General features: G+C 48.3%; 1 protein-coding gene across 1 annotated transcript in view; it reads left to right on the top strand.

Annotated features, from left to right (window-relative positions):
- Positions 1–25,776, top strand: part of SREBF2 (sterol regulatory element binding transcription factor 2) — a 269,968-nt gene that overhangs the window by 230,222 nt on the left and 13,970 nt on the right. The window contains exons 15-18 of the mRNA XM_063940441.1: positions 3,386–3,515; positions 4,206–4,371; positions 11,001–11,186; positions 11,281–11,392. Coding sequence (XP_063796511.1) covers positions 3,386–3,515; positions 4,206–4,371; positions 11,001–11,186; positions 11,281–11,392 — 594 coding nt within the window. The remainder of the gene's footprint in view (positions 1–3,385; positions 3,516–4,205; positions 4,372–11,000; positions 11,187–11,280; positions 11,393–25,776) is intronic.

The following is a 25,776-nucleotide window of genomic DNA, read 5'->3' as shown; positions in this document are numbered from 1 at the left end:
TCTTCAGGATATACGGTGATTAACAATTGCACCTGATAATAGTTGATATTAAAGGACATAAAAGTTTTTGCACTTGAAATAAACCTTTCCCACAAATGATCCAGAGATACACTGAGTTTAATGGGTGCATCTACAAATTTTCCTCACTAACAAATATGGGGGCCGAAGTACTAAGCCTGGAGAAGTGATAAATCAGTGATAAATGCAAGGTGATAATGCACCAGCCAATATGCTCCAATATGTGAATTGACAGTTAAGAGCTGACTGGCTGGTGCGTTATCACCTTGCATTTATCACTGCTTTATCACTTCTCCAGACTTAATACATCTGCTCTATGGTCTTCGTATGCAAATCCTCCTCCCTTCTATGACTTCTATTTGTGGGGAATGCTATTATTTTATAATGGTTACAAAGGAAAGAATGCATAGGAAACAAAGAGGTAGACCCAATATTCCCCTAAATATAATGGTTTTCCCTTGCAAACCACTTCACCTTTTTCAGAGGAAACTAATAAATTATCTGAAAATTCCATGGAATTGACAATAGCTTCCATTAAAACCACACGCAGGTAGTCTAGACATCTGTCTGTCTCAGATGTGAGGATCATTCTTTGGGATGTAGGGCATGCTTTCTGAGAATTGTTTTTCCCAGTTCTCCACACCTGACATGAACCACTACTGAGACTACAGGAACATTTTGTGGTGTATCTCTCATTGCAATGGAGCTCTTTGTGCCTTCCCAACAGTTGATGTGTTCCACTGCCGTGTCATTGTGTGAGATTTTTAGCTCCCTTGCTCAGGACTGTACGTGTCTTGAACAAGAGCGTTTTAACACTTCCTTCATTGTAACACATTTATCTGAAAATTTAACTCTTGGCTTGTGTGATCACAAAATGTCCAGTACAATTGGAAAATGAGTGACATTTATTTATGTTTTTGATCCTCTGCTATCCTTTGATGGTCCACCCATGGGACTCTAAGGTCTGAGCCATGTCTTGTACATGGGTCTGAACCAGGACCTTGACTTTTCAACAGATTGCCCAAGAATCCCTAAGTAAAGAATGATCACTATCTTATGGGACATCACTAAGGCTGATCCGCCAACATACCAGCCGATTTGGTAAGCATACACTTACCAATCGGCCGGTTGATATGACTGCCCTGATGTCACAACAAGGCCCTTTTATCCATAAGGCTGACTAGGCTGAAGCCGAAGGGTCTGTCAGGGTTTTTTTTTTTTTTTTTTTTGCTGGGGTATTGTTACTGAGCCCTAGTGCTCAAATGGTTAAATGCACTTCATATTGTGCGCAGTAGCAAGGCACAATCGGAGTCAGCTAAGGTTTGTTTTGAGACAATGGAGGGGGGGAGAGACAGTGGACCAATAGCACACTAGCACTATTTAAAGAGAAAAGAAAACAAAAAACAATTGCACTTTGAGAAGAGGTCAGCAGACTTTTTTTTAATTGGGTATCTGTGTCCGTGTGAATACTGAAAGTGTAAATGATGGCATAAGCTCTGCTTCCCAAACATCAGCTGTAGAGGGGTGAAAAATTGAAGTGCCGAGGTGTTCCGAAATACCTGAAAGTCTAGGAACTCGGCCATAGGTCAATACGGCTCATGTTGGCGGGTTGCCCGTACACACAGCTAGACATGCCAATATATCGGCATCAACCTTTCTGCAGGCCCGACGCAATATGTCTGTGAACAATGTTGTTCAGATGTATTGGGTGTACACCCCAGCCGATCCGTTTCCGATATATTGTCCATTTGTTAGAACAGATATCTTGACCAGTGGGTAGCCAGCATAAGTAAGCCATAACTGCCCCAATCAGAAGGTCAGAGGGATGGGAATTTATTAGGGGAGGAAAGTCTCATACTAGTGCTGGACTTCGGGCGCTCTTCTGATGCAGGAGCACCTTACCTAACAAATTCTGATAACCAAGGATGGATTAGAGGTCAGAACTGGAACAGATAGACAAGGATAGAAAACTTAGGGACAGACCACAGTTAAAACACTGCCATCTTAGATGTGTCGCCAAGTCTGATTTTTTTTTTTTTTTGTACTGGATTGTCACAGGAGTCTGAGGTTTCATAGTCTGTAGAGCTAGACTCTAGATCTTTACTAATGATGATGAAATCTTCATGAGGACTTAGACTGACATTGCTAGACATTGAGCCCAAACAGTCTCCTCTTGAGTAAACTATCATAGAGGCTAAGGACTGCTGTATGTATGGCAAACTGTATTTGCTCAGTTATAGACATGCACAAAGCTCTAGCTCAGGCTGGTTACTACAGATCCTTTGTCATTGTCTGCAGGAGTGTAGTTTTGCTATCCATCAGCCTAGCACATCTGACAGTCCATTAGGTGGTGGTGATGTACACCATCGGAACGAGAAAGGGAACCATTGGACCTTTACTGTGACACTCCATTAACCCTAGCAGACTATTGAGGCAGAAACGCACTTAGAAAAACCTTCCCTCAGTAAAATACTTTCCAACAGCAGGGATACACAAGAGGAGAGTTGGACCTGCAGTTTCCTCTCTATGTTTCTTGCAAGCTTCCCTTTGTGACCAAAGTCTGCCAAGGAGGAGGTTCTAGGCTGTCTTGGAATAGCCCAGGTCAGGCACAAACATGGCCAACATTTTAGGATGTCGCCTCTGGCAGTATTCTGTCTAGTGAAGACGATTACTATGGAGCAATGTCCAGTCCTGTGTGGCCATAGTAGTAGTGGGATACTACTGATCACTGACCAGCTGAAACAGCTGTGTTTAAAAAGATTCCTTTTCCTTGGTCACTCGGAAGAAATAAAATGGTGTTCCATTCTGGGTAGTTGTATAGAACGGAGGATGTTTGAACATACAGTATAGTATTCTGAAAGTGCTAAACTCCTGGATGGACCCTCTATACATGATTTGGTTATGTGGCCAGCGGTCAAGAGACCACCCCCTACATCCCGCCCGCTGAGAATCACGACGGTCGGCATGCTGACCAGCAGGGACTATTCCCACTCGTGGGTGTCCACGACAGCCATAGAGTGAGAATAGAACCCGTGGTGCCCCCACCCACTGGCATTCTGCAGCTGGGATCCCGGCATCGAGATGCTGACCGCCGGGATCCCGAACGCCGGCTTCCCGATACACACACCTCTATACAACATTCCATGTCCCCCATAGAATGTAAGTGAAATTGGGGCTATAGTACCAAGGCAAATGCAAGGGCATTATAGGACAAACTCAGTTTGCAGCAGAATTGGTAACACATTTTATAGCAGATTCCACATGATTATTATAATTTTCTATAAACCATTTCAAAAGGAAAATAAAATTAAGCTTAGTTTGCCTTACATATGAACATTCTAAGTACTTATTATTCTATCTTCTATAGGTACAGATCCCATCTGTCGCTGGTGGTATTCTGTATCCTCAATGGCAATTGGCTGGCTGCAAGGGGATGATTGTGTTGTGAAGTTTCATTATTTGGATGTAGAAAGGATACCCAAGCTTTTAGATGCTGAGTAAGTCTTTCCATTTTTTTCTAAGTAAGCCTCAACTGAAATGCCCACCCTCTTATACCTTGCTTGAATAAACTTAGAAAATATGGTGTAGTATGCATAAATACTGTTTAGCTAATACAGTATGGTGTATATATAAATACTGTATTGTCACTTAAAACAATATGCAATTACCTTGTTGACAGATCAAATAGTGATTAAAGGATTAAGGCCTATTGGGGCCGATTCAATTGTTGGTCTCCCTGGCCGTCACTAGATGGCGCCCAACCTAGCAATTGAATTGTTGCTCCGTGCAGGAACTCATGCAGCCAGGGAGAGACATTTTTAGCTCGCAACCTCCTGAGGTGTGAGCTGAAATGTGTGTAAAGTCCAAGATTTGTACTAATATAACCTGTACTTTAGACTGGTGTAGCTGATTTCCAAAACTAAACCTATTATCAAAGGGCGTGCTTATGGGGCATGTGCGCCCAACGGGGGCAACAATTGAATATCCCTGGTGAGCGCCCACATTTTTTGGGCATCCACAAAACAAGTGAATTGGCCCCATTGTATTTAGGCTTGATTGATTCATAAAGACTTCAGTGTGCAAAATGAGTAACAATATATTTAAATATATAGTCATTGCAATTAGAAAATGTCTGATTTCAGTTAGTTTTGCTAACTTGGAATATACCTGACCTTCATATTATTCAGGAACCCTTTAGTGAAGTCGGTGATCCACATGTGCAGAGCCTTGCAAGTGTCTCTGTCAGGGAAGACTGATAGTGCACAAAACTCTTTCTATCAGTGTGAGAAAGCTAGTTCCTTCTTGTGGAATAGTCTGAATATGAGCAGCACGTGCAACAGTGATCTCAACAAGGTGAGTACCAGCCAGTGCTGAAGCCGTTTGTAAAACATTCTTTTTTTTTTTTTTTGTATTAATTGTCTTTTTGTTGAAGTTATCAGATTTGCAAAACAAATTTTTAAAATACTTGGAACATTCCTACTGTATAAAATGTTTAAGGTTACAGAATGTCTGTGCAATAAGCAGGAAATCTGGAATTCCTTTCATTCAGATAGAATTGGTGTCACTGTGGTGCATTGTTGTTGCATTGCATGTCACCTTGGCCTCTGTGCAATGTTTCTTCAGTGCAGTATGGAGGCGTCAGCTGCATCCTATATGTAAACGTTTACAGACATGGTCTTTGCATCTGTACTGCAGTACATTGTTCTTCTGTTAGTCACTATTGTATATGTCAAATATATAACATTTCTGCAACGGGGTACACTGGTATTTCACAGGGAATAACATCGGGGTGTAGAGTTGGATCTTCATCCGAGGCACCAACAGGGTAAAGCTTTGACTGTTCCCAGGATGCACTGCACCGCCTCTATAGCCCCGCATCCAGGCACTGGAGCCCAGTTTGTAAGTTGGTGCCTGCAGTGCAGGCAGCTAACAGGTGGGGCTGCACTAGGCAGCCCTAATAAGAGCTTTTTAAGAAGAAAGAAGACTTCAAAGGCCGCAGAACAGGCATGTCATGCTGACATTCTGTGCTGCGGCTCCATCACCTCCCGCAGCGGCGCTGCATACTCCCGCGCCCTGGTTGCCGGGTACTTGCAGCAGAGGTGCTCCTGTCATCAGGCACACATCACTGCTGCTGCTCTCCTGGATCGCGTGGCCGCACTTCAAGGAGGAGGTAGCCGAAATCGCGAACCGATCGCGGTCCCAGGAGACGGACCGCACCGCTGGCGTGGATACTGTGGCCGTGCAGGGACGCCACTATATCCACCATGGCAGGGAGCACAGGTCGGATTTACAAAAATCAGTTTGTTATAGGCTCCATAGTACTCGGTGGTGAAGTCCAGCAGAGGGGATAAGGCTCTGACCTGTAGCCCCTCCCCCATCTACAGCAGGTGTTCCCGCCCTGGAGCTGCATCACTCTCTCTCCCTCACTCCCTGTCAGCGTTTGGGTCACAGAGCTGCGCTGATCCTGGGACTGCTGGGCACTGTCTCCTCTGTAAAGCCGCCTGCCTCATCAGTGCATTTACAGGACACTTAAGTATTCTACATGTCGTTTAGACAGCGTTAGTTAAGAACAATGCACTACTATATGAATATTTAGTACAAGTATTCTGTGATATACATCCAGTGTTTACTGTGCATTGTTATATCTGTATACATACATATCTCTATGTAGTGTAACTAGTCCAGTTCAGTCTTATTGTTTATATGTAATAATTTCTGCATTGTACCTGTGACTGTGTGTGCCTATAGCTGCTGTGTGGATTCTATTCTGTGTATCACACATATTGCTATCACTGTATTCTGTACCCTGGGGAACTAAGTGCGTGAAGGTCTCATATACTGTATAGTGTTCCACAGGATATACGGTTTTGTATTTTTCACTGTTTGTCACCTCATACCACTTAAATCCTCTGTTTGTGCTCTGCATTTGCAGTTGCATATCTTGGGGGTTGTTGTCTGATATTGTGTTTGTCTGGCTATATTGTACTGATACGCCTTAAGGCTACATTCCCAATAATGTCTGCTGCACAGGGCGGGAAATCCGCAGACGCTCCTGCATCATGCAGTCCTGGCGCCACGGATTTACCTGAGGAAAATAATTTCTGCTGAGGGTCCAGGTACTGGGTGTTCTGCACCCCCTAGTCAGCCCGCAGCACCTGTGGCAGATCCACTTTGGGCTGCATTTTCAAATATGCTGACTACGCTTGTAACAAGACGTATGCCCCCTGTGGGACCTCCTGTGCCGTTACAGCCACATATTGTCCCTGTAGTTAATCCACCATGGGCAGATACTCTGTCAACCCAGTTACAGCAATTAAATCAGTCCTTGGTTAAACACAAACCTAACCCTCGCCCTACTGGGACCAAAGGGTCGTCGAAGCGGGCCATTTCCTCCTCACAATCCACTAATAGTTTGGATGATGCTTCTGATTCGGATGGGTAATATACTGATCCATCAGATGCTGATACTGCTGCTTCTGATGAAGATTCTATAACACAGGTTGATGTTCCTGACCTAGTGGAGGCGATCAAGCTGATTCTTAAGATTGATGATGAGATTGACCCTCCCGATACGTCTAAGAAACCTGATAAGTTCAAACGTCAGAAGGTTACTAAATTAGTCTTACCACATTCTGACCATTTAATTGACATACATCAGGAATCCTGGTCTTACCCAGGAAATACATTTTCCCTGTCTAAAAAGATGCTAGCTCGTTATCCTATCTCTGCGGAAACCCCGCCACCAGTGGACTCGCATGTCGCCCATCTTGTGGTGTCACCACCGTCACTTCTTTGAAGGAGTCGACGGAAAAGCGTGTGGAGGGTTGCTTGAAGTCTATTAACACTCTTATAGGTGCTGTACATAGACCCACTATGGCAGCCTCTTGGGTTGCAAAAGGCATTGAAGCATGGGTTCAAGCAATTGAGGAAGAGCTACCTCTGAATTTTTCTGACACTTCCAGACAATATCTGTCATATGTTACCACAGCCTCCCACTATATTCAGGCATTATGGCGGCCAAGGCATCTACTATGTCTATCCCGGCTTGCCGGATTCTGTGGTTTCGGTCCTGGTTGGTGGACCTGGACTCTAAGAAGACCTTGGAGGTACTCCCTTTTAAGGGAGATATAGTATTTGGAGATGATCTGAACAAAATTGTGACCGACTTGGCGTCGGCCAAGACTGCGTTTCTCCTTCGGCTCCGAAGGCTAAGAGTACTAATTTTCATTCCTTTCGACCTCCAGGTAAAACAAAGGGTTGAGCGTACGCGAGACAGGCTCGCAACTTCCAAGTCCTCTAAGCCCAAACCTAAACGTTCTTGGGCCGCCCGTCAGCCTGCTTCCAAACTGGACAAGCCTGCTGCATGACGGTACGTGCCTCTCCCTGGGGGAACCCAGGGTGGGAGGCCAACTTCTGCAGTTCGCCCAGGTATGGTTAAAAACCACTTCGGAAGCCTGGGTGCAGGAAGTGGTCTCTTACGGGTACGCGATCTCTTTCAAGAGACGTCCCCCTTGTCAGTTTTGCTCAACGGTTATACCTTCGGATCCGTTAAAAGCACAAACTCTATATTTGGTTATCCAATCCCTCCTGGATACAGGAGTGATATTGCCGGTGCCTCTGTCTCAGAGAGGCAGGGGATACTATTCGATGCTGTTTCTAGTTCCGAAGCCGAATGGATCCTCCCGACCTATACTCAACCTCAAATCTTTGAACAAATTTGTGAGGGTGTCCAAATTCCGTATGGAAACTCTGCGCTCTATTGAACTGGCTATGGAACCCAAGGACTATATGGTATCCCTGGATATACAGAATGCTTACCTACATATACCTATTGCCATGTCGCATCAGCAATATCTTCGGTTTGCTATTGGCAACCTTCATTATCAGTTCCAAGCCTTGCCTTTCGGACTGTCCACGGCTCCTCGTATCTTCACCAAGGTCATGGCAGTCATGACGGCCCTTCTCCGCCGTCAGGGTAATACCCTGCCGTATCTGGACGGCTTGTTGATCCTGGCGAACTCCCTAGATGTTCTCCGTCATCTGGAACGGACGGTCCAATTCCTGCAAGACCACGGGTGGCTCATCAACTGGAAGAAATCCTCACTGGTCCCTGCTCAAATGACTTCCTTGACTGTGAAGGTTCGTCTGTCACTGAGTTGGTGGCTACAGGACCAACAATTGAGCAGGGGTCGTCCCTTCTGGATCTCCAACTGGGTCCACCTAACGACTGATGCCAGTCTGCAGGGTTGGGGTGCGGTGTTGGAGCAACACTCTCTCCAGGGTCGGTGGACCAGGGTGGAATCTCTCCTCCCAATAAACATTCTGGAATTGCGGGCAGTGTTAAAAGCTTTGACACTGGCCCTGCCTTTCGTGCAGAACAGGCTTGTTCAAGTATAATCAGACAACGCCACCACGGTGGCGTACATAAATCATCGAGGCGGCACTCGTAGCCGCCTGGCAATGATGGAGGTGTCAAAAATTCTTTGATGGGCGGAACGCCATCTGCCAGCAATACCGGCAGTGTTCATTCCAGGGGGTCCTCAACTGGGAAGCGGACTTCCTCAGTCGTCAGGACGTACATGCCAGGGAGTGCAGTCTTCATCTGTAGGTCTTCCAACTCCTTGTGGACAAGTGGGGTCTACCAGATGTAGACCTGATGGCGTCTCGACACAATCACAAGGTTCCGGTCTTTAGGGCAAGGACAAGCTATCCTCAAGCAGCGTTCGTGGACGCACTGGCAGTTCCATGGAACTTTTGGCTGCCATACGTGTTCCCTCCAGGGTACTACGGAAGTTCAAGCAAGAAGGAGGAATACTGCTTCTAGTCGCTCCAGCGTGGCCCAGACGGCATTGGTTCTCAGACCTGCATGGTCTCTCGATCCAGCGTCCTCTTCTACTTCCTCAACGCCCAGACCTCCTCTTTCAGGGCCCCTGAGTCTACCTGGACCTGGCCAGACTGACTTTGACGGTGTGGCTCTTGAAGCATCACTCCTGAGGGCCAAAGGATTCTCTGAGTCGGTCATTCAAACTGTGTTGAAAGCCCATAAACCAGCTTAGTACTTCCAGACTTCTGGCTTTTTTTTGCAACAAGGCCTGGATTTAGGACTTCGCCTGGCCTCCCTCAAGGTTCACATTTTTGCCTTGTCGGTGTGGTTTCAGCGAAAAATTGTATCTATTCCTGACGTTCATATATTCACTCAGGGCGTACAGCGGATTCAGACTCCCTATGTCCCTCCTGTGGCAAAATGGGATCTGTCTGTTGTATTGAATGCCCTGCAAGAGTCTCCGTTTGAACCTCTTGAGTCTGTGGACCTTAAATGGCTCACAGCCATGGTCCTGTTTCTGCTGGCTATTGCCTCTGCTGAAATAGTGTCAGATTTCGGCGCTTTGTCCTGTCCACCCTTTTTTGATGTTTCATCGTGACCAAGCAGTTCTTAGAACTCGCCCTTGTTATTTACCTAAGGTGGTGTTATCTTTTCACCTTAATCAAGAGATTGTGGTTCCAGCCTTCATCTCTTCTGAATTGTCCTCCAAAGATCGGTCTTTGGATGTGGTACGGGCTCTCAGTATATATGTGGAGAGGACCGCCTCTATCAGGAAGTCAGATACCCTCTTTTGTACTTTTTGGTTTCCACAAACGTGGCTGGCCTACGAATAAGCAAACCTTGGCCAGATGTATTAGAATGGTGATTGCACACGCTTATGCGCAGGCTGGACTCCCAACTTCTGCTGCTATTAAAGCCCATTCTCCTCGGTCTGTTGGACCCTCCTGGGCGGCCCTTCGTGGCACGTCCGCAGAGCTATTGTGCAAGGCAGCTACGTGGTCCTTCGTGAACACGTTCATCAGGTTCTATGCCTTTGATACTTCCGCCTCCCAGGATGCTTCCTTTGGACGCCGGGTTCTCATGCCCGTTACAGTGCGTCCCCTCCCATGAAGAACTGCTTTAGGACATCCCCGATGTTATTCCCTGTGAAATACCAGTGTACCCCGCTGCAGAAAAGGAGATTTATGCTAGACTTACCATTGTTAAATCTCTTTCTGCGAGGTACACTGGATTCCACAGGGCACCCACCCTGACGCACTTAGCTTCTTTGGGTTTGTATGGCATTAGCCGCTAGTCCCTTCTCCTGTCGTGAGAATGTGGGTCTATGTGACTAACGTCTATCTTCTCTTTTACCTGCTACTGCATTGGACTGGTTAACGAAACTGAGCTGGAGGCGAGGCTATAGAGGAGGCGGTGCAGTGCATCCTGGGAACAGTCAAAGCTTTAGCCTGCTGGTGTCTCGGATCAAGATCCAACTCTACACCCTGATGTTATTCCCTGTGGAAACCAGTGTACCTCGCAGAAATAGATTTAACAATGGGAAGTCTTACCATAAATCTCCTTTTTTTTACTGTTTATCAATGCATATTTTCCAAGGGAAGGCATTAAATGGTTATGATTCTTCTTTACGATTCTCTGTTAAAAGGCAGATTGACCTCCCCCCTTCTGCATAATAATTTCTTACACAGGCTTCCCTGAAAACTTGGATAGTGTCTTTTTAGGCAACATACTAATATATGCAGGTGACAATAGAATGCAGTTCGAACATTTGGCACATGGGCCAAGCAACCATGTATCTCCTGCCTTTTCTGTGGACTATTAGTACAATGTCAATGACCACACCACAGGCCAGTACAGATAATCGTCAGACCAGATTTACAAGTATGTCAGATAGTAACACTGTTAATTTGGATTTTGTTAGTCTAATTTTGGAGCTTCACTTGCTACAATGTTTGGCTGCTTAATATCATAGTGCTTTCTCTATCGCCCTATGTGGAGCAATGCATTTGTTTTTTTTGTTTTTATCCATTGCTGGTAAAGTCAATGTCATACTCGACAAAACTCAAGTAAAGGAAGACCGCTTTCCTGTCAGTCACCTTTACTTACCATACTACTACAGAGAGTATTAATTATGTATGTTCAACTCCTGTTTTCCTAGGTAGTACAGCTGTTTATCTGTGACCTCCTGTTATCTATGCGCACTTCATTATGGCAGAAACAAGCCTGTTCTAGTCCAGCATCTGGAGAAGCAGTGCATGCTTCCAAGTCTGTGCTGACAGGATTCCATAGGGATCTCAGCAGTCTTCGCAGGCTGGCGCTCACCTTTAAACCTGCACAGTGCAAGGTATGTCTGCCTACAGTGCCCAGCAAGATGAAGTAAAAGCTTAGTAACACCTTGCCTTGGAGAGGTATTGACTGAAATAAATGTTTAATCCTAGTTGTTCCTGCATGAAGCTACAGTCCGACTTATGGCTGGGGCAAGTCCCACCCGTACGCATCAGTTGCTGCAGCACAGTCTTCTGAAGCGTCCACCAAGTGCCAGTAAGACTGGTAAGTACAATATATTTATAGGCTGTATACAGGATGCCGGCACTTAAGATGCCGAAGGACAGAATACCAACCCTGGCATCCCGACTGCCATGATCCCATCAGGAGCACTCAAGTAAATGAACCCTAACCTCTCTCCCCCCCCCCCCCCCTCCCTTCCTTCCCACTGCTTAACCCTCCCGGCATACTTGCGTTTGGTTACCCTGAAGGTGACATCGGTGGTGAGTACACACCGGGGGCCCCGCTAGGGGGGGCTCTCGGTTCAAAGTGCGGCTGACCACGGGCACAACGTACACTAGGATCACCCGTGTGTAAACTGTCACAAAACTACTTGTCTAGCACTTGTGTGATGTTTTAAGCTGTTTAGGAGACTTTGCCAGTATAAATAATATATACAGCTCCGGCGCCATTGAAGAGGGGGGGGGGGCGTAGCTTCCTCAGAGCAGGACTTGGGTCGTGTTTTTGGCGCCTTCCTCTGCTTACAGCAGCCATCTACAGCACACACTCAGCGCTTCCTGCCTCACACACACTCTGGAAACTTGTACAGGGTGTAGAAAAGGGGGAGAGCCGCTTGTGGTACACTATCCTGAGCCTATTTAGGACTGCATTTGTTAGTGTTTACTGTGATTTACAGAGCTGACAGTCTCACTCGGGCTGTGCAGCTCGGGGTGTGCTGGTATTATCCCTCTCTCTGTGTCTCCTCTCACATACAGTAGGGCAGGCTTGCATTAGAACTGTCTGTGTGTATGTGTATGTTGTTGTACTTACTGTGAACATGGGTAAGCACAGGCTGTGCAGTTTGTCACACCAGATTCTCCCCATTATCTAAGTACTCTGTTTCCTGTGAGCAATGCAGTCAATCTTCACAAATTAGTGAAGAGGTTGGGGGAGAGGGTCCAGAGCCCCACTGTTTAGGGTCTCTTAAAACTATGATGTCAGATGTGTCATCCCAGCTCACTGCTGATGTGCAGAAAACTCTGCTACTGCAACAAGCTGTTGCAGATTTAGCTGCTAGGGCTGATGCACAACCCCCCCTCCACCCCCTCTCCCATGCAGTTCTCCAGAAGCGTGGTTTACCTGCGCTGCTCTCTGATACAGATGAAGATATACAAGATGATGGGGATGACCTGGATACCATTAGTGGGATCCCGATTCTACTCGGGGTATTGAAACCCTCATTTTGGCTCCATCTAGAGGACGCTGCATCACAGCAGTCGTTTTTCTTTGTACAAAACAAGCCCAATGTCGCTTTCCCTGATTCTCCAGAGTTAGATGTCTTATTCAAACAGGTCTGGAAAAATCCATACAAAAAATTCCAGGTGTCCAAAAAGTTTTTGCGCACTTTCCCATTTGCTCCTGAAGGTAGAACATTTTGGAACCCCCTGGCGTGAATGTCTCTGTCCCTCGCCTGTCTAAGATGGCGGTGCTACCTGCATCGAGCTCCTTTACCATGAAGGATCCTGGGGATCGGAAGATAGAGACTACCCTAAAGTTTATATACACTGAAGCCGGCCTCTCACAAAGACCGGTCATTGCGAGTTGCTGGATGACCCATGCTATTCATTCTTGGGCCATTCAAATTCAGGGGGCCTCTCGGGGGATATGCCCTTAGTTACTATGGTGACCCTACTGAAGCACATTCAGGACACTACGCATGTCCTCTGTGATTCCCTCAAGGAGATGGGCAACATTAATGCTTGGACGTCCGCCATGGCAGTGTCTGCACACAGAGCCTTGTGGTTGCGTCAGTGGATTGCGGACGCAGGATCCAAGCGTAGTGTGGAATCTCTCCCCTTTTCTTGGGAATGGCTTTTTGGGGTTGAATTGGATACCTGGATATCCAAAGTTACGGCTGTGAAATCCAAGTTTCTGCTGCGGGGTACACTGGGCTCCACAAGGAAAGACATAGGGGTGTAGAGTAGGATCTTGAGCCGAGGCACCAACAGGCTCAAAAGCTTTGACTTCCCAGAATGCATAGCGTCGCCTCCTCTACAATCCCGCCTCCCTGCACAGGAGCTCAGTTTTGTAGTTGGTGCCGCAGATAGCAGGCACATAACAGAGGGGCTGCACTGGGCAGCCCTAAGAAGAGCTTTTTTGAAGAAGAAAAGTGAAGACTTCAAGGGCTGTAGCAGTGTGTACATGTCTAGTGACATTCACTGCTGCAGCTCCATCTCTCCCCAGTGGTGCTGTACACTCCCGAGCCCTGGTTGCCGGGTAACTACAGCAGGAGGCTCCGGTTTTCAGGCACACACGACGGGGGTGGTCGGTAGGAGGCGGGCCGCGCGCGCTGGCAGTGGACACTGTGGCAGTACAGGCGATCCCACTAGATCACCAGGGCATGGGTGCAGGTCAGGTTTTCCCTTAAAACCTTTTTATGTGTAGCCCGCAGTACCTGGTGGTTTTGCCAGCAGAGGGGATAAGGCTTAGACCTGGAGCCCCTCCCCCCAGCCCCAGGGCGCCATTTCCAGCAAATGTTCCTGCCCTGGAGCTGCATATCTGTCTCTCCCTCGCTGCCTGTCAGTGTCTGGATGCCATTTCTCTCAGCTACACTGTTCCTGGGACTGCTTGGGCAAATTCTCCTGTGTAAAGCCGCCTGGTTGTCAGCGCTGTGACTTTACATGACACTTAAGTATTCTACATGTCAATTAGACAATGTTAGTTAAGAAAGAGTGCATTTAGTCAGGGTTCTCTGGTACAAGTACCCTGTGAAATACATCCAGTTCTTACTGTACAGTGTTATATCTATTGACTACATAGCTATATATAAGCTGGTCCAGTGCAGTATTATTGTTAGTAATAACCTCTGCATTGTTTAACTGTGACTATATGTGTGTGCATTAGCTTGCTGAGTGGTTTCCATTTTGTGTCTCTCGCTCGACTTGCTTACCCTATATTCTATAACCTGAGGGGGCTTGGTGTGTCAGGTTTTATAATTATATAGGATTTTCACAAGATATACTTTAATACGTATTTTTCTCTGTGATTTTAGTCACTATATCTCTCCTGTATCTCTGCTTGTGCTGACTACACTGCGCAGGGGTTTGGGTAAGAGGTATTGTGCTGCTGACTATTGTACTGTGTTACCTGATACTGCAAGATATATCATGTCTGCTTCTGAGGGTAACGGTTCTGGGGCTGAACACACTGCCGGTGTTGCTGAAGCCGCAGATCCCTATGAGGAGACTATAGCAGCTGTGGACTCTGGTTCTGGGGGCTCCTTGCCCCCCAGTGGGACACTGGCAACGGGGGTGCATAATGACCCGCCGTGGGCTACGTTCTCCACGCTTCTACATATGCTAGTTACTAAACTAACACCCCCTATGGGACCTCCTATGCCGGTGCAACCGTATGTGGTCCCCGCAGCTAACCCGCCGTGGGTGGATAATTTGTCTCCTCAATTGAAGTTGAACCAGTCCTTGACCTAAGACCAAGGGGTCCTCTAAGCGAGCTCTTATCTCCTCACAATCCACTGCTGTCACTGACACCTCGTCTGATGAAGATGGCGCTTACACTGACCCCACAGATTCTGACACAGATACTGCTGATGGGGAGGGTAGTTCACATGTGGATGTTCCTGATCTTTTGGAGGCTGTTAAATTAATTTTACAGATTACGGATAATCCCGATCCATCCGCCCCTCCTAAGAAACCAGATCGGTTCAAGCGTCAGAAGGTGGTTAAACAAGTTTTACCTCACTCTGACCACCTAGTGGACATATGTCAGGAACCCTGGGGAAACCCGGGAAAGAAGTTTGTGCCTCAAAAGAAGATGCTGGCTCGCTATCCCGTCGCGCCAGAGCTGTCTAAAAATTGGGAAACGCCTCCTCCAGTAGACTCACATGTGGCTAGGATGGTGGTTTCCTCAGCTCTACCTGTCACTACCGTCACGTCTCTAAAAGAGCCTACGGATAAACGTGTGGAGGGTTGTCTGAAAGCGATTTACACCCTCACGGGTGCTGCACAAAGGCCCACTATTGCAGCAACATGGGCTGCAGAGGCTACTGAAGCATGGGCCCTAGAGTTAGAAGCTGAAATCTCTTCTGACCATGCTAGACAATGCTTGTCATATATTGTCACATCTTCTCACTATATTAAAGAGGCGGCTTCTGATGCCGGTATTCTAGCACCAAGGCCTCTACTACATCAGTCCTGGCTCGCCGGATATTGTGGCTGAGATCCTGGTCTGTGAATCTGGACTCTAGAAAAACCCTGGAGGTACTCCCTTTCAAGGGAGATATTCTGTTTGGGGAGGACTTAAATAAGATTGTGACTGACTTGGCTACTGCCAAAACTGCCTGTCTGCCAAGTACCGCTCCTTCTGTGTCGAAGGCTAAAGGTACTTCCTTTCGCCCCTTTCGTCCTTCAGGTAAAGCAAAAGGTTAGGCGTACAACAAGCAGACCCACACTTCCAAACCTGGTAAGCCGAAGCCCAAAAGAGCAAGACCGATGAGCCTGCCGCATGACGGGGTGGGCCTGCCCGTGGGGGATCCCAGGGTGGGTGGCCGGCTTCTAGGGTATACCCAGGAATGGTTGAAGACCACTTCAGAGGCCTGGGTACGGGAAGTCGTCACTCGAGGTTACGCCATAGCCTTCAAAAACCGCCCCCCTCATCGATTTTACCAGACAAAGGCAAACACTCTACATTCGGTGGTACAGACCCTCCTGGATACAGGAGTCGTCGTACAGGTGCCTCTTGCTCAGAGGGGCTTGGGGGTACTATTCTCCGCTGTTTCTGGTCCCAAAACCAAATGGGTCCTCCCGACCCATTCTCAACCTCAAGGCATTGAACAGGTTTGTGAAAGTTTCCAAGTTCCGTATGGAAACCCTTCTCTCTGTAGTTCTGGCCTTGGAACCTGGGGACTACATGGTCTCTCTGGACATACAGGATGCTTACCTGCATATTCCTATAGCAGTGTCATATCAGCAATACCTGATGTTTGCGATTGGCAACCTCCATTACCAGTTTCGGGCATTACCTTTTGGTTTAACTACGGCTCCGCGAGTCTTCACCAAAGTTATGACGGTGGTACTCCGCCGTCAAGGGGTCAGGATACTGCCGTATCTGGACGACTTTTTAATCCTGGCAAATTTCCCAGAACTTCTCCTACGTCATCTGGATATGACTGTCCGGTTTCTACAAGCCCACGGGTGTCTCATCAACTGGAAGAAATCCTCCCTGGTCCCTGCTCAGAGCATGGTGCACCTGGGAGCGTTATTGGACACTCGCAACCAGCGGTTGTTCTTGTCTCAGGAGAAAGTCCTGAAGCTTCAGGACAGGATTCGTTGCTTCCTTTCTCGTCAGCAAGTGTCGATACATTCTGCGATGCAGGTGCTGGGCCTCATGGTGTCAGCATTCGACATGGTGGAGTATGCTCCATTCCATTCTTGCCCCCTCCAGAGGCTGATTCTAGCCAAGTGTGACGGCCTGCCTCACCGGATCAGGTCTCACATGATCTCATTGACTCCGGAGGTCCGTCTGTCGCTGCACTGGTGGCTCCAGGACCAACGATTGTGCAGGGGCCGTCCCTTCTGAATATCCGACTGGGTCCTGTTGACGACAGATGCCAGTCTAAGAGGCTGGGGCGTGGTGCTGGAGCAACACTCCCTTCAGGGTCGGTGGACCAAGGAGGAATTTCTCCTCTCGATCAACATTCTGGAATTGCGGGCGGTCTTCAATGCGTTGAACCTGGCCCAGCATTTAATTCAGAACCGTCCTGTTCAAGTACAGTCGGACAACGCCACCACAGTGGCTTACATAAATCATCAAGGCGGCACTCGAAGCCGTTTGGCAATGAAGGAAGTCTCACGGATTCTACATTGGGCGGAACGCCATCTACCGGCCATATCGGCAATATTCATTCCGGGAGTCCTGAATTGGGAAGCGGACTTTCTCAGTCGTCAGGACGTACACGCCGGAGAGTGGTGCCTCCATCCAGAAGTGTTTCAACTCCTAGTGGAAAAGTGGGGCTTTCCGGACGTAGATCTGATGGCGTCTCGACACAATCACAAGGTTCCGGTCTTCGGAGCAAGGACAAGGGATCCTCAAGCAGCATTCGTGGATGCGCTGGCGGTGCCGTGGAGGTTTCGGCTGCCGTACGTGTTCCCTTCGGTGTCACTCCTGCCCAGGGTAATTCGGAAGTTCAAGCAAGAAAGAGGAATTCTGCTTCTCATAGCTCCAGCGTGGCCCAGACGTCACTGGTTCTCAGACCTGCAAGGCCTATCGTCAGAGCGTCCAATTCTACTTCCACAACGCCCAGACCTCCTCGTTCAGGGCCCCTGTGTCTACCGGGACCTAGCCCGGCTGTCTTTGACGGCGTGGCTCTTGAAGCTTCCGTCTTGAGGGCTAAAGAGTTTTCTGAGGTGGTCATTCAAACTATGTTGTGGGCCCGGAAACCGGCTTCGGCTCGGATTTACTATAGGGTCTGGCATTCTTTGGTGCGCATCTAACCATTATGACGCTTCCAAGTTTAGTATAGCCAAGCTGTTGGCCTTTCTTCAGCAGGGCCTGGACTTAGGCCTGCGTCTGGCCTCCCTCAAGGTTCAAATATCTGCCTCGTCGGTGTGGTTTCAGAGAGAGATTGCGGCCTTACCTGATGTGCATACCTTTACTCAGGGCGTGTTGCGTTTCCAACCTCCCTATGTCCCGCCTGTGGCTCCTTGGGACTTGTCGGTGGTTTTGGAGGAGTCTCCGTTTGAACCTTTTGGTTCAGCTGATCTTAAGTGGCTTTCCCTTAAGGTGGTGTTTCTGCTGGCTATTGCTTCAGCTAGAAGAGTGTCGGATTTGGGTGCCTTGTCTTGTAGTTCCCCATATCTGATATTTCACCGTGACGGGCGGTTCTTAGGACTCGTCCCGGATATTTACCTAAGGTGGTTTCTTCGTTCCACCTTAACCAGGAGATTGTGGTTCCGGCGCTTGTTTTTCCTGATCTGTCTCCCAAAGAGCGGTCTTTGGATATGGTACGGGCTCTCCGTATCTATGTGAAGAGAACTGCTTCTATTAGGAAATCTGATTCTCTCTTTGTGCTGTTTGAATTTCACAAACGGGGCTGGCCTGCTCACAAGCAAACTTTGGCCAGATGGATTAGAATGGTGATTGCACATGCTTATGTGAGGGCTGGTCTATCAGCTCCTGCTCACATTACGGCCCATTCTTCTCGGTCTGTTGGACCTTCTTGGGCGGCCCGCCGTGGTGCGACCCTTGAACAGTTGTGCAAGGCGGCTACGTGGTCCTCTGTAAACACGTTCATAAGGTTCTATGCCATCGATACTGCCACTTCCCAGGATGCTTCCTTTGGACGCCGGGTTCTTGTTCCCGCTACAGTGCGTCCCCTCCCATAAGGAACTGCTTTAGGACATCCCCTATGTCTTTCCTTGTGGAGCCCAGTGTACCCCGCAGCAGAAAACTAGTTTTATGGTAAGAACTTACCTTTGTTAAAACTCTTTCTGCGAGGTACACTGGGCTCCACATGGCGCCCACCCTGACGCACTTAGCTTCTTTGGGTTGGTATGGCATTAGCCGCTGACACTTCTCCTGTCGTGAGAATGTGGTGTATGTGGCTACTAACCGTTGTCGTCTCTCTTCCGCTACTGCATTGGGCTGGTTAACTAAAAACTGAGCTCCTGTGCAGGGAGGCGGGGTTATAGAGGAGGCGGCGCTATGCATTCTGGGAACAGTCAAAGCTTTTGAGCCTGTTGGTGCCTTGGATCAAGATCCTACTCTACACCCCTATGTCTTTCTTTGTGGAGCCCAGTGTACCTCGCAGAAAGAGTTTTAACAAAGGTAAGTTCTTACCTTAAAACTCGTTTTCTCCCCTCTGGGGCCCCGCCAGTCCAGTTCTTTCAGTCTCACAGCTTTCGATCGAAGGCCAGAGGTGCCTCCAATGCGGCCAGAGGTAAGTCCAGAATACCAGGAAGCACCAGTTTTCAGGAACAGTCCACTGGTTCTGCTTCCACCAAGGCCTCAGCATGACGGTGCCCACCCACCCAGAGGGGATATCGAGGTGGGAGCTCGACTGTGTCACTTCAGCAGCGTCTGGGAGAATTCCTGCCAGGATGCCTGGGTCAGAGAGCTTGTTTCTCAGGGCTACAATCTGGAGTTCGACAGTATTTTCCCCCAAAGTTTTTCAAATCAAGCTTACCAGCTTTGGAGGATATGCAAGTTACGTTACAACAGGCTATCTGAAAGTTGGTCCAGTCCCACGTCATTGTTCCAGTACCAATACTGCAACACGGCAAGGGGTTTTACTCAAACCTGTTCGTGGTACCGAAACCGGACGGTTCGGTAAGGCCCATTTTGAATCTGAAATCCTTGAATCCATATTTGAGAGTGTTCAAGTTCAAAATGGAATCCCTGCGAGCAGTGATTGCAGGCCTGGAGGAACCGGAATTTCTGGTCTCCTTGGATATCAAGGACGCCTATCTCCATATTCCGATTTGGCCGCTCCATAGGCGTACCTGCAATTTGCCCTGCTGGACGATCACTTCCAATTCCAGGCCCTACCCTTCGGTCTGTCTACAGCCCCGAGGATATTCACAAAGGTGACAGTGGAGATGATGTACCAACTCCGGGTCCAGGGGGTCAATGTGGTCCCTTCTCTGGATGATCTTCTGATAAAGGCAAGCTTTTGTTGCTCCATATCAACCACACCATCCAACTCAGAGGCTCCTGTTCCTGGGGATGTTGCTGGATACTGTGGTCCAGAAGGTATTTCTACCAGAGGAAAAAGTGAAAACACTACAGGAAATGGTCCGCATGGTGCTCCGACCTTCTTGAGTGTGCATCCGTCTTTGCATAAGATTGTTGGGAAAGATGGTTGCCTCCTACGAGGTGATCCAGTATGGGAGATTCCATGCCAGAACGTTTCAGTTGGATCTACTGAGCAAGTGTTCCAGATCTGCAGATGCACCGATATTTCGGCTGTCACCTCAGGCCAGGATTTCCCTCCTGTGGTGGCTACAGTCCTCCAATCTCCTGGAAGGCCGTAGTTTCGGGATTCAGGATTTTACCCTCCTCACGACTGATGCCAGTCTGCGAGGATGAGGAGCGGTCACCCAAGGGGCGCAGTTCCAGGGCAGGTGGTCAACCCACAAGGCCTTCCTTCCGATCAACATTCTGGAACTTCGGGCAATCTACAATGCTCTGCTTCAGGCCTCTCCTCTGCTCAGGGATCAATCGATCCAGGTACTGTTGGACAACACCACGACGGTGGCGTATATCAATTGACAAGGAGGGACTAAAAGCAGAGCCTGCATGCGAGAGGTGTCAAGGATACTCCTGTTGTCGGAAAGAAATTAAAGAGCTATGTCAGCAATCTTCATTCCGGGTGTGGACAACTGGGAGGCGGACTTCCTCAGTCGTCACGATCTCCACCCGGGGGAGTGGGGGCTCCTCCATCTGGTGTTCCAGCAGATCATCGATCGGTGGGGTTGCCCACAAATCGACTTGATGGCTTCTTGTCTCAACAAGAAGCTTCCCTGGTATTGCTCGAGGACCCGGGACCATCAGGCGAGGACAGTGGACGTTCTGGCGTCGCCATGGCCGTACCGGCTGGTCTACCCGTTTCCTCCGATTCCATTGCTCCCAAGGATGCTAAAGCGAATCAGGAATCGGGGTCCAGGCAATTCTTATTGCCCCGAATTGGCCTCGGAGGGCGTGGTACGCGGATCTTCTGGACATGTCCGTCGAAGACCCTTGGCCTCTACCACTACGAAGAGATCTTCAACAAGGACCGTTCATCTAACTGGATTTACGGCGACTTCGTTTGACGGCATGGAGGTTGCGCGGAACATCCTAGCTCACAAGGGCCTTTTCAAGAAGGTTATTGCTACCATGGTTCAGGCCAGGAAGCCTGTGACGTCAAACCACTATAATCATATCTGGAGGAGATATGTCTCTTGGTGTGAGTAACACAAGGATCCGCCTGCTGAGTTTCATTTGGAACGGTTCCTATGTTTCCTGCAGGCTGGTGTAGATAAGGGCTTATGTCTGGGTTCTATTAAGGTCCTGATTTCAGCCCTCTCCATTTCCTTCCAGAAGAAATTGGCAGTGTTGCCAGACGTTCAGACCTTCTTGCAAGGAGTACCGCACATACAACCACCTTTTCTGCCGCCTACGGCACCCTGGGATTTGGATGTAGTGTTGGCATTTCTACAGTCCTCCTGGTTTGAACCTCTGATGATGGTAGAAGATAAGTACCTCACGTGGAAGACTGTGATGTTACTGGCCCTGGCTTCTGAGGCCCGTGTCTCGGAATTGGGGGCCTTATTGTGTAAAAGTACGTACTTGGTCTTTTACGAGGACAGAGCGGAGCTCCGGACTAGACAGCAGTTCCTGCCAAAGGTTGTCTCTGCATTTCATCTGAATCAACCTACTGTGGTTCCGTCCAATTCTGACGCTTCTGTTCCTCTGGAGGCATTGAATGCTGTGTGTGCCTTGAAGATCTATGTCAAGCGCACAGCTCGGGTAAAAAAAACGGACTCCTTGTTCGTACTCTATGATGCGCAGAAAAAGGGTTGCCCTGCTTCAAAGCAGTCCATTGCTCGTTGGATTAGGCTTACTATCCAACAGGCCTATGTGTCGGCAGCCTTACCTGTTCCTAGGTCTCTGAGAGCCCACTCTACACGATCGGTGGGCTCTTCCTGGGCGGCTGCCCATGGAGTCTCGGCCTTGCAACTATGCCGAGCTGCTACCTGGTCGGAGAAGAACACCTTTGTGAAGTTCTACAAGTTTGATACCCTGGCCAAAGAGGATACTCTGTTTGGGCAGGCGGTGCTGCAGCAGTCTCCGCACGTTTCCTACCATTCTGAAAGCTTTGGGATGTTTCCATCGTACTCCACAATATCCCTTATGGATGCTAGAGAAAATAGGATTTTAATACCTACCGGTAAATCCTTTTCTCGCAGTCCATAAGGGATATTGGGCGCCCGCCTCAGTGCGTTGACTTTTCTGCATGTTCTTGTTCTATAGTTACCTGTTCAGCTGTTGCTAGTTGTTTTATGTTTCTGGGGTGCTGGTGTGTAAATCTCACCACCCTTTGTTATCATGTTCCTTCTCTCATGTATGTCCTTTCTCCTTCGGGCACGTTTTTACCTATAACTGCCTGTGGGAGGGGGCATAGAGGGGAGGAGCCAGCACACCCAGTTGAAAAAATGTAAAGTGCACTGTCTCCTTTGGACCCCGTCTGTACCCCATCGTACTAGTTTTTCCCAATATCCCTTATGGACTACGAGAAAAGGATTTACCGGTAAGTATTAAAATCCTATTTCTGCAGTGGGGTACACTGGTATTCCACAGGGAATAACATCGGGTTGTATAGTTGGATCTTGATCCGAGGCACCAACAGGCTAATGCTTTAACTGTTCCCAGGATGCACTGCACCACCTCCTCTATAGCCCGCCTCCAGGCACTGGAGCTCAGTTTTGTAAGTTGGTGCCTGCAGTGCAGGTCACTAACGGGGGGGCTGACATGCAGTGCTGCGGCTCCATCAGCGGCGCTGCATACTCCCACGGCCTGGTTCCCGTGTACTTGCAGCGGTGACGCACCTGTTTCTAGGCACACCACCGCTGCTGCTCTCTTGGATCGCGTGGCTGCATGACAGGGAGTAGGTAAGATGATCCCCCTGGTGGGACCAGCTGGTAAATTGCGATCCGGTCGCAGTCCCAGGAGACGGACCGCGCCGCTGGCGTGGACACTGTGGCCGAGCAGGGACCCCACTATATCCACCAGGGCAGGGAGCACAGGTCGGATTTACTAAAATCCATTTAATATAGGCTCCATTGTACCCGGTGGTGAAGTCCAGCAGAGGGGATAAGGCTCTGACCTGTAGCCCCTCCCCCAGCTCCAGGCGCCATCTACTGCTGGTGTTCCCGCCTTGGAGCTGCATCTCTCTCTCTCTCTCTCTCTCTCTCTCTCTCTCTCTCCCTCACTCCCTGAAGTGATTTTGGCGCCATTACATAGCTGGGCTGATCTCCGGGACTGCTGGGCACTGCCTCCTCTGTTAAACTGCCTGTCTTGTCAGCGCTGTGTATTTATAGACACTTAAGTATTCTACATGTCATTTCGTTCGTTAAGAACAAGTGTACTGCTATATGAATATTTAGTACAAGTATTCTGTGATATACATCCAGTGTTTACTCTGCATTGTTATATCTGTATGCATACATATCTATATGTAGATTTACTAGTCCAGTGCAGTCTTATTGTTTATATGTAATCATTTCTGCATTGTACCTGTGACTGTGTGTGCCTATAGCTGCTGTGTGGATTCTATTCTATCACACGTATTGCTATCACTATATTCTGTACCCTGGGGGGTCTGCGTCAGGGTCTCATTTCAAATATTGTGTTCCACAGTATATACTGTTTTGTATTTTTCACTGTGTGTTTCAGTCAACTCACACCGCTTAAATCCTCTGTTTTGTGATTTGCATTTGCTACCACATAACACAGGTTTTCTTTTGCAGGTATTGTGTTTGTGTGGCTGTATTGTACTGCTGCGCCCTAAGGCTTCATTCCCAATAATGTCTGCTACACAGGGTGGGAAATCCGCAGACGCTCCTGCATCATGCAGTGCTGGTGCTACGGATTTGTCTGAGGAAAAGGTTTCAGCTGAGGGTTCAGGTATTGCGTGCCCTGCACATTCCAGTCAGTTTGCAGCACCTGTGGCAAATCCTAGACCCACCATGGGCTGCTTTTTCAAATATGTTGTCAACACTTGTAACGCGGCTTACGCCCCCTGTGGGACCTCATGTGCCATTGCAGCCACATATTGTCCCTGTAGTCAACCCGCCTTGGGCGGATGCTCTGTCTACCAGGTTAGAACAATTAAATCAGTCTTAAGTTAGACAAAAACCTACCCCTCGCCCTGCTGGGGCCAAGGGGTCATCTAAATGGGCCATTTCTTCCTCACAATCCACTAATATTTTGGATGATTCTTCCAATGAGGATGGAGATTATATTGATCCGTCAGAAACGGATACAGTTGCTTCTGATGAGAAATCTAAAACTCAAGTTGATGTTTCTGACCTAGTGGAGGCTATCAAGCTGATTCTCCAGATTGATGAAGATATTGAGCCCCCCGCTACGTCTAAGAAACCTGATTAAAACATCAGAAGGTTGCTAAAGTAGTTTTACCACATTCTGATCTTTTAATTGACATATGTCAGGAATCCTGGTCATCTCCAGGGAAGAAATTTTCCCTGTCCAAACAAATGCTAGATCGTTACCCTATTCCTGCAGAGTTGAGTATCAAGTGGAAAACTCCACTGCCGGTGTACTCTCATGTCGCCCGTCTGGTGGTATCTTCTACTCTGCCTATCACCACTGTCACCTCACTGAAGGAATTCACAGATAAGCATGTGGAGGGATGCCAGAAGTCTATTTACACACTTACCGGTGCTGTGCATAGACCCACTATGGTAGCCTCTTGCGCTGCAAAAGCTATTGAAGCATGGGTTCAGGAAATAGAGGAAGAGCTACCTCTACATTTTTCTGACACTGCTAGAAAATATCTGTCGTATATTACCACAGCCTCTCACTATATTCAGGAGGCGGCCTCTGATGCAGGCGTAATGGCGGCCAAGGTGTCTACTACGTCTATCCTGGCTCACTGTATTTTGTGGTTAAGGTCCTGGAAAGTGGACCTGGACTCCAAAAAGACCATTGAGGTTCTCCCTTTTAAGTGGGGACATACTATTTGGATAGGATCTGAACAAGATCGTGACTGACTTGGCGAAAGCTAAAACTGCATTTCGCTCAAGTACTAATCCTTCTGCTCCGAAGGCTAAGAGTACCACTTTTCATTCCTTTCGACCTTCAGGTAAAGCAAAGGGTCAGGCGTACCCGAGACAAGCTCATACTTCCAAAACCACCAAGCCCAAGTCTAAGCAATCTTGGGCCGCCCGTCAGCCTGCTTCCAAACAGGACAAGCCTGCGGCATGACGGGGCGGGCTTCCCCCTGGGGGACCCCAGGGTGGGAGGCCGACTTCTGCAGTTCGCCCAGGCCTGGTTAAAGACCACTTCAGACGCCTCGGTGCGGGAAGTGGTCTCTCACGGGTACGTGATCTCCTTCAAGAGACGTCCCCCTCACCAGTTCTGCTCGATGGTTATCACTTCAGATCCGCTGAAAGCACAGACTTTACACTTGGTTGTACAATCTCTACTAGATACTGGAGTGATTGTGCCGGTACCTCTGTCTCAAAGAGGCAGGAACTGCTATTCGAACCTGTTTCTAATCCCGAAACCAAATGGGTCCTCCCAGCCTATACTCAACCTCAAATCTTTAAACAAATTTGTGAGGGTATCCAAATTCCATATGGAAACTCTGCGTTCCATTGTACTGGCCATGGAACCCAAGGACTATATGGTATCCCATGACATACAGTATAATT

This window comes from Pseudophryne corroboree, chromosome 9 (genome assembly GCF_028390025.1).
Source record: "Pseudophryne corroboree isolate aPseCor3 chromosome 9, aPseCor3.hap2, whole genome shotgun sequence".
In the NCBI taxonomy this organism is placed as follows: domain Eukaryota; kingdom Metazoa; phylum Chordata; class Amphibia; order Anura; family Myobatrachidae; genus Pseudophryne; species Pseudophryne corroboree.
The sequence above is the reverse complement of the archived record's forward strand: the minus strand, read 5'-3'. Positions and strand labels throughout refer to the sequence as shown.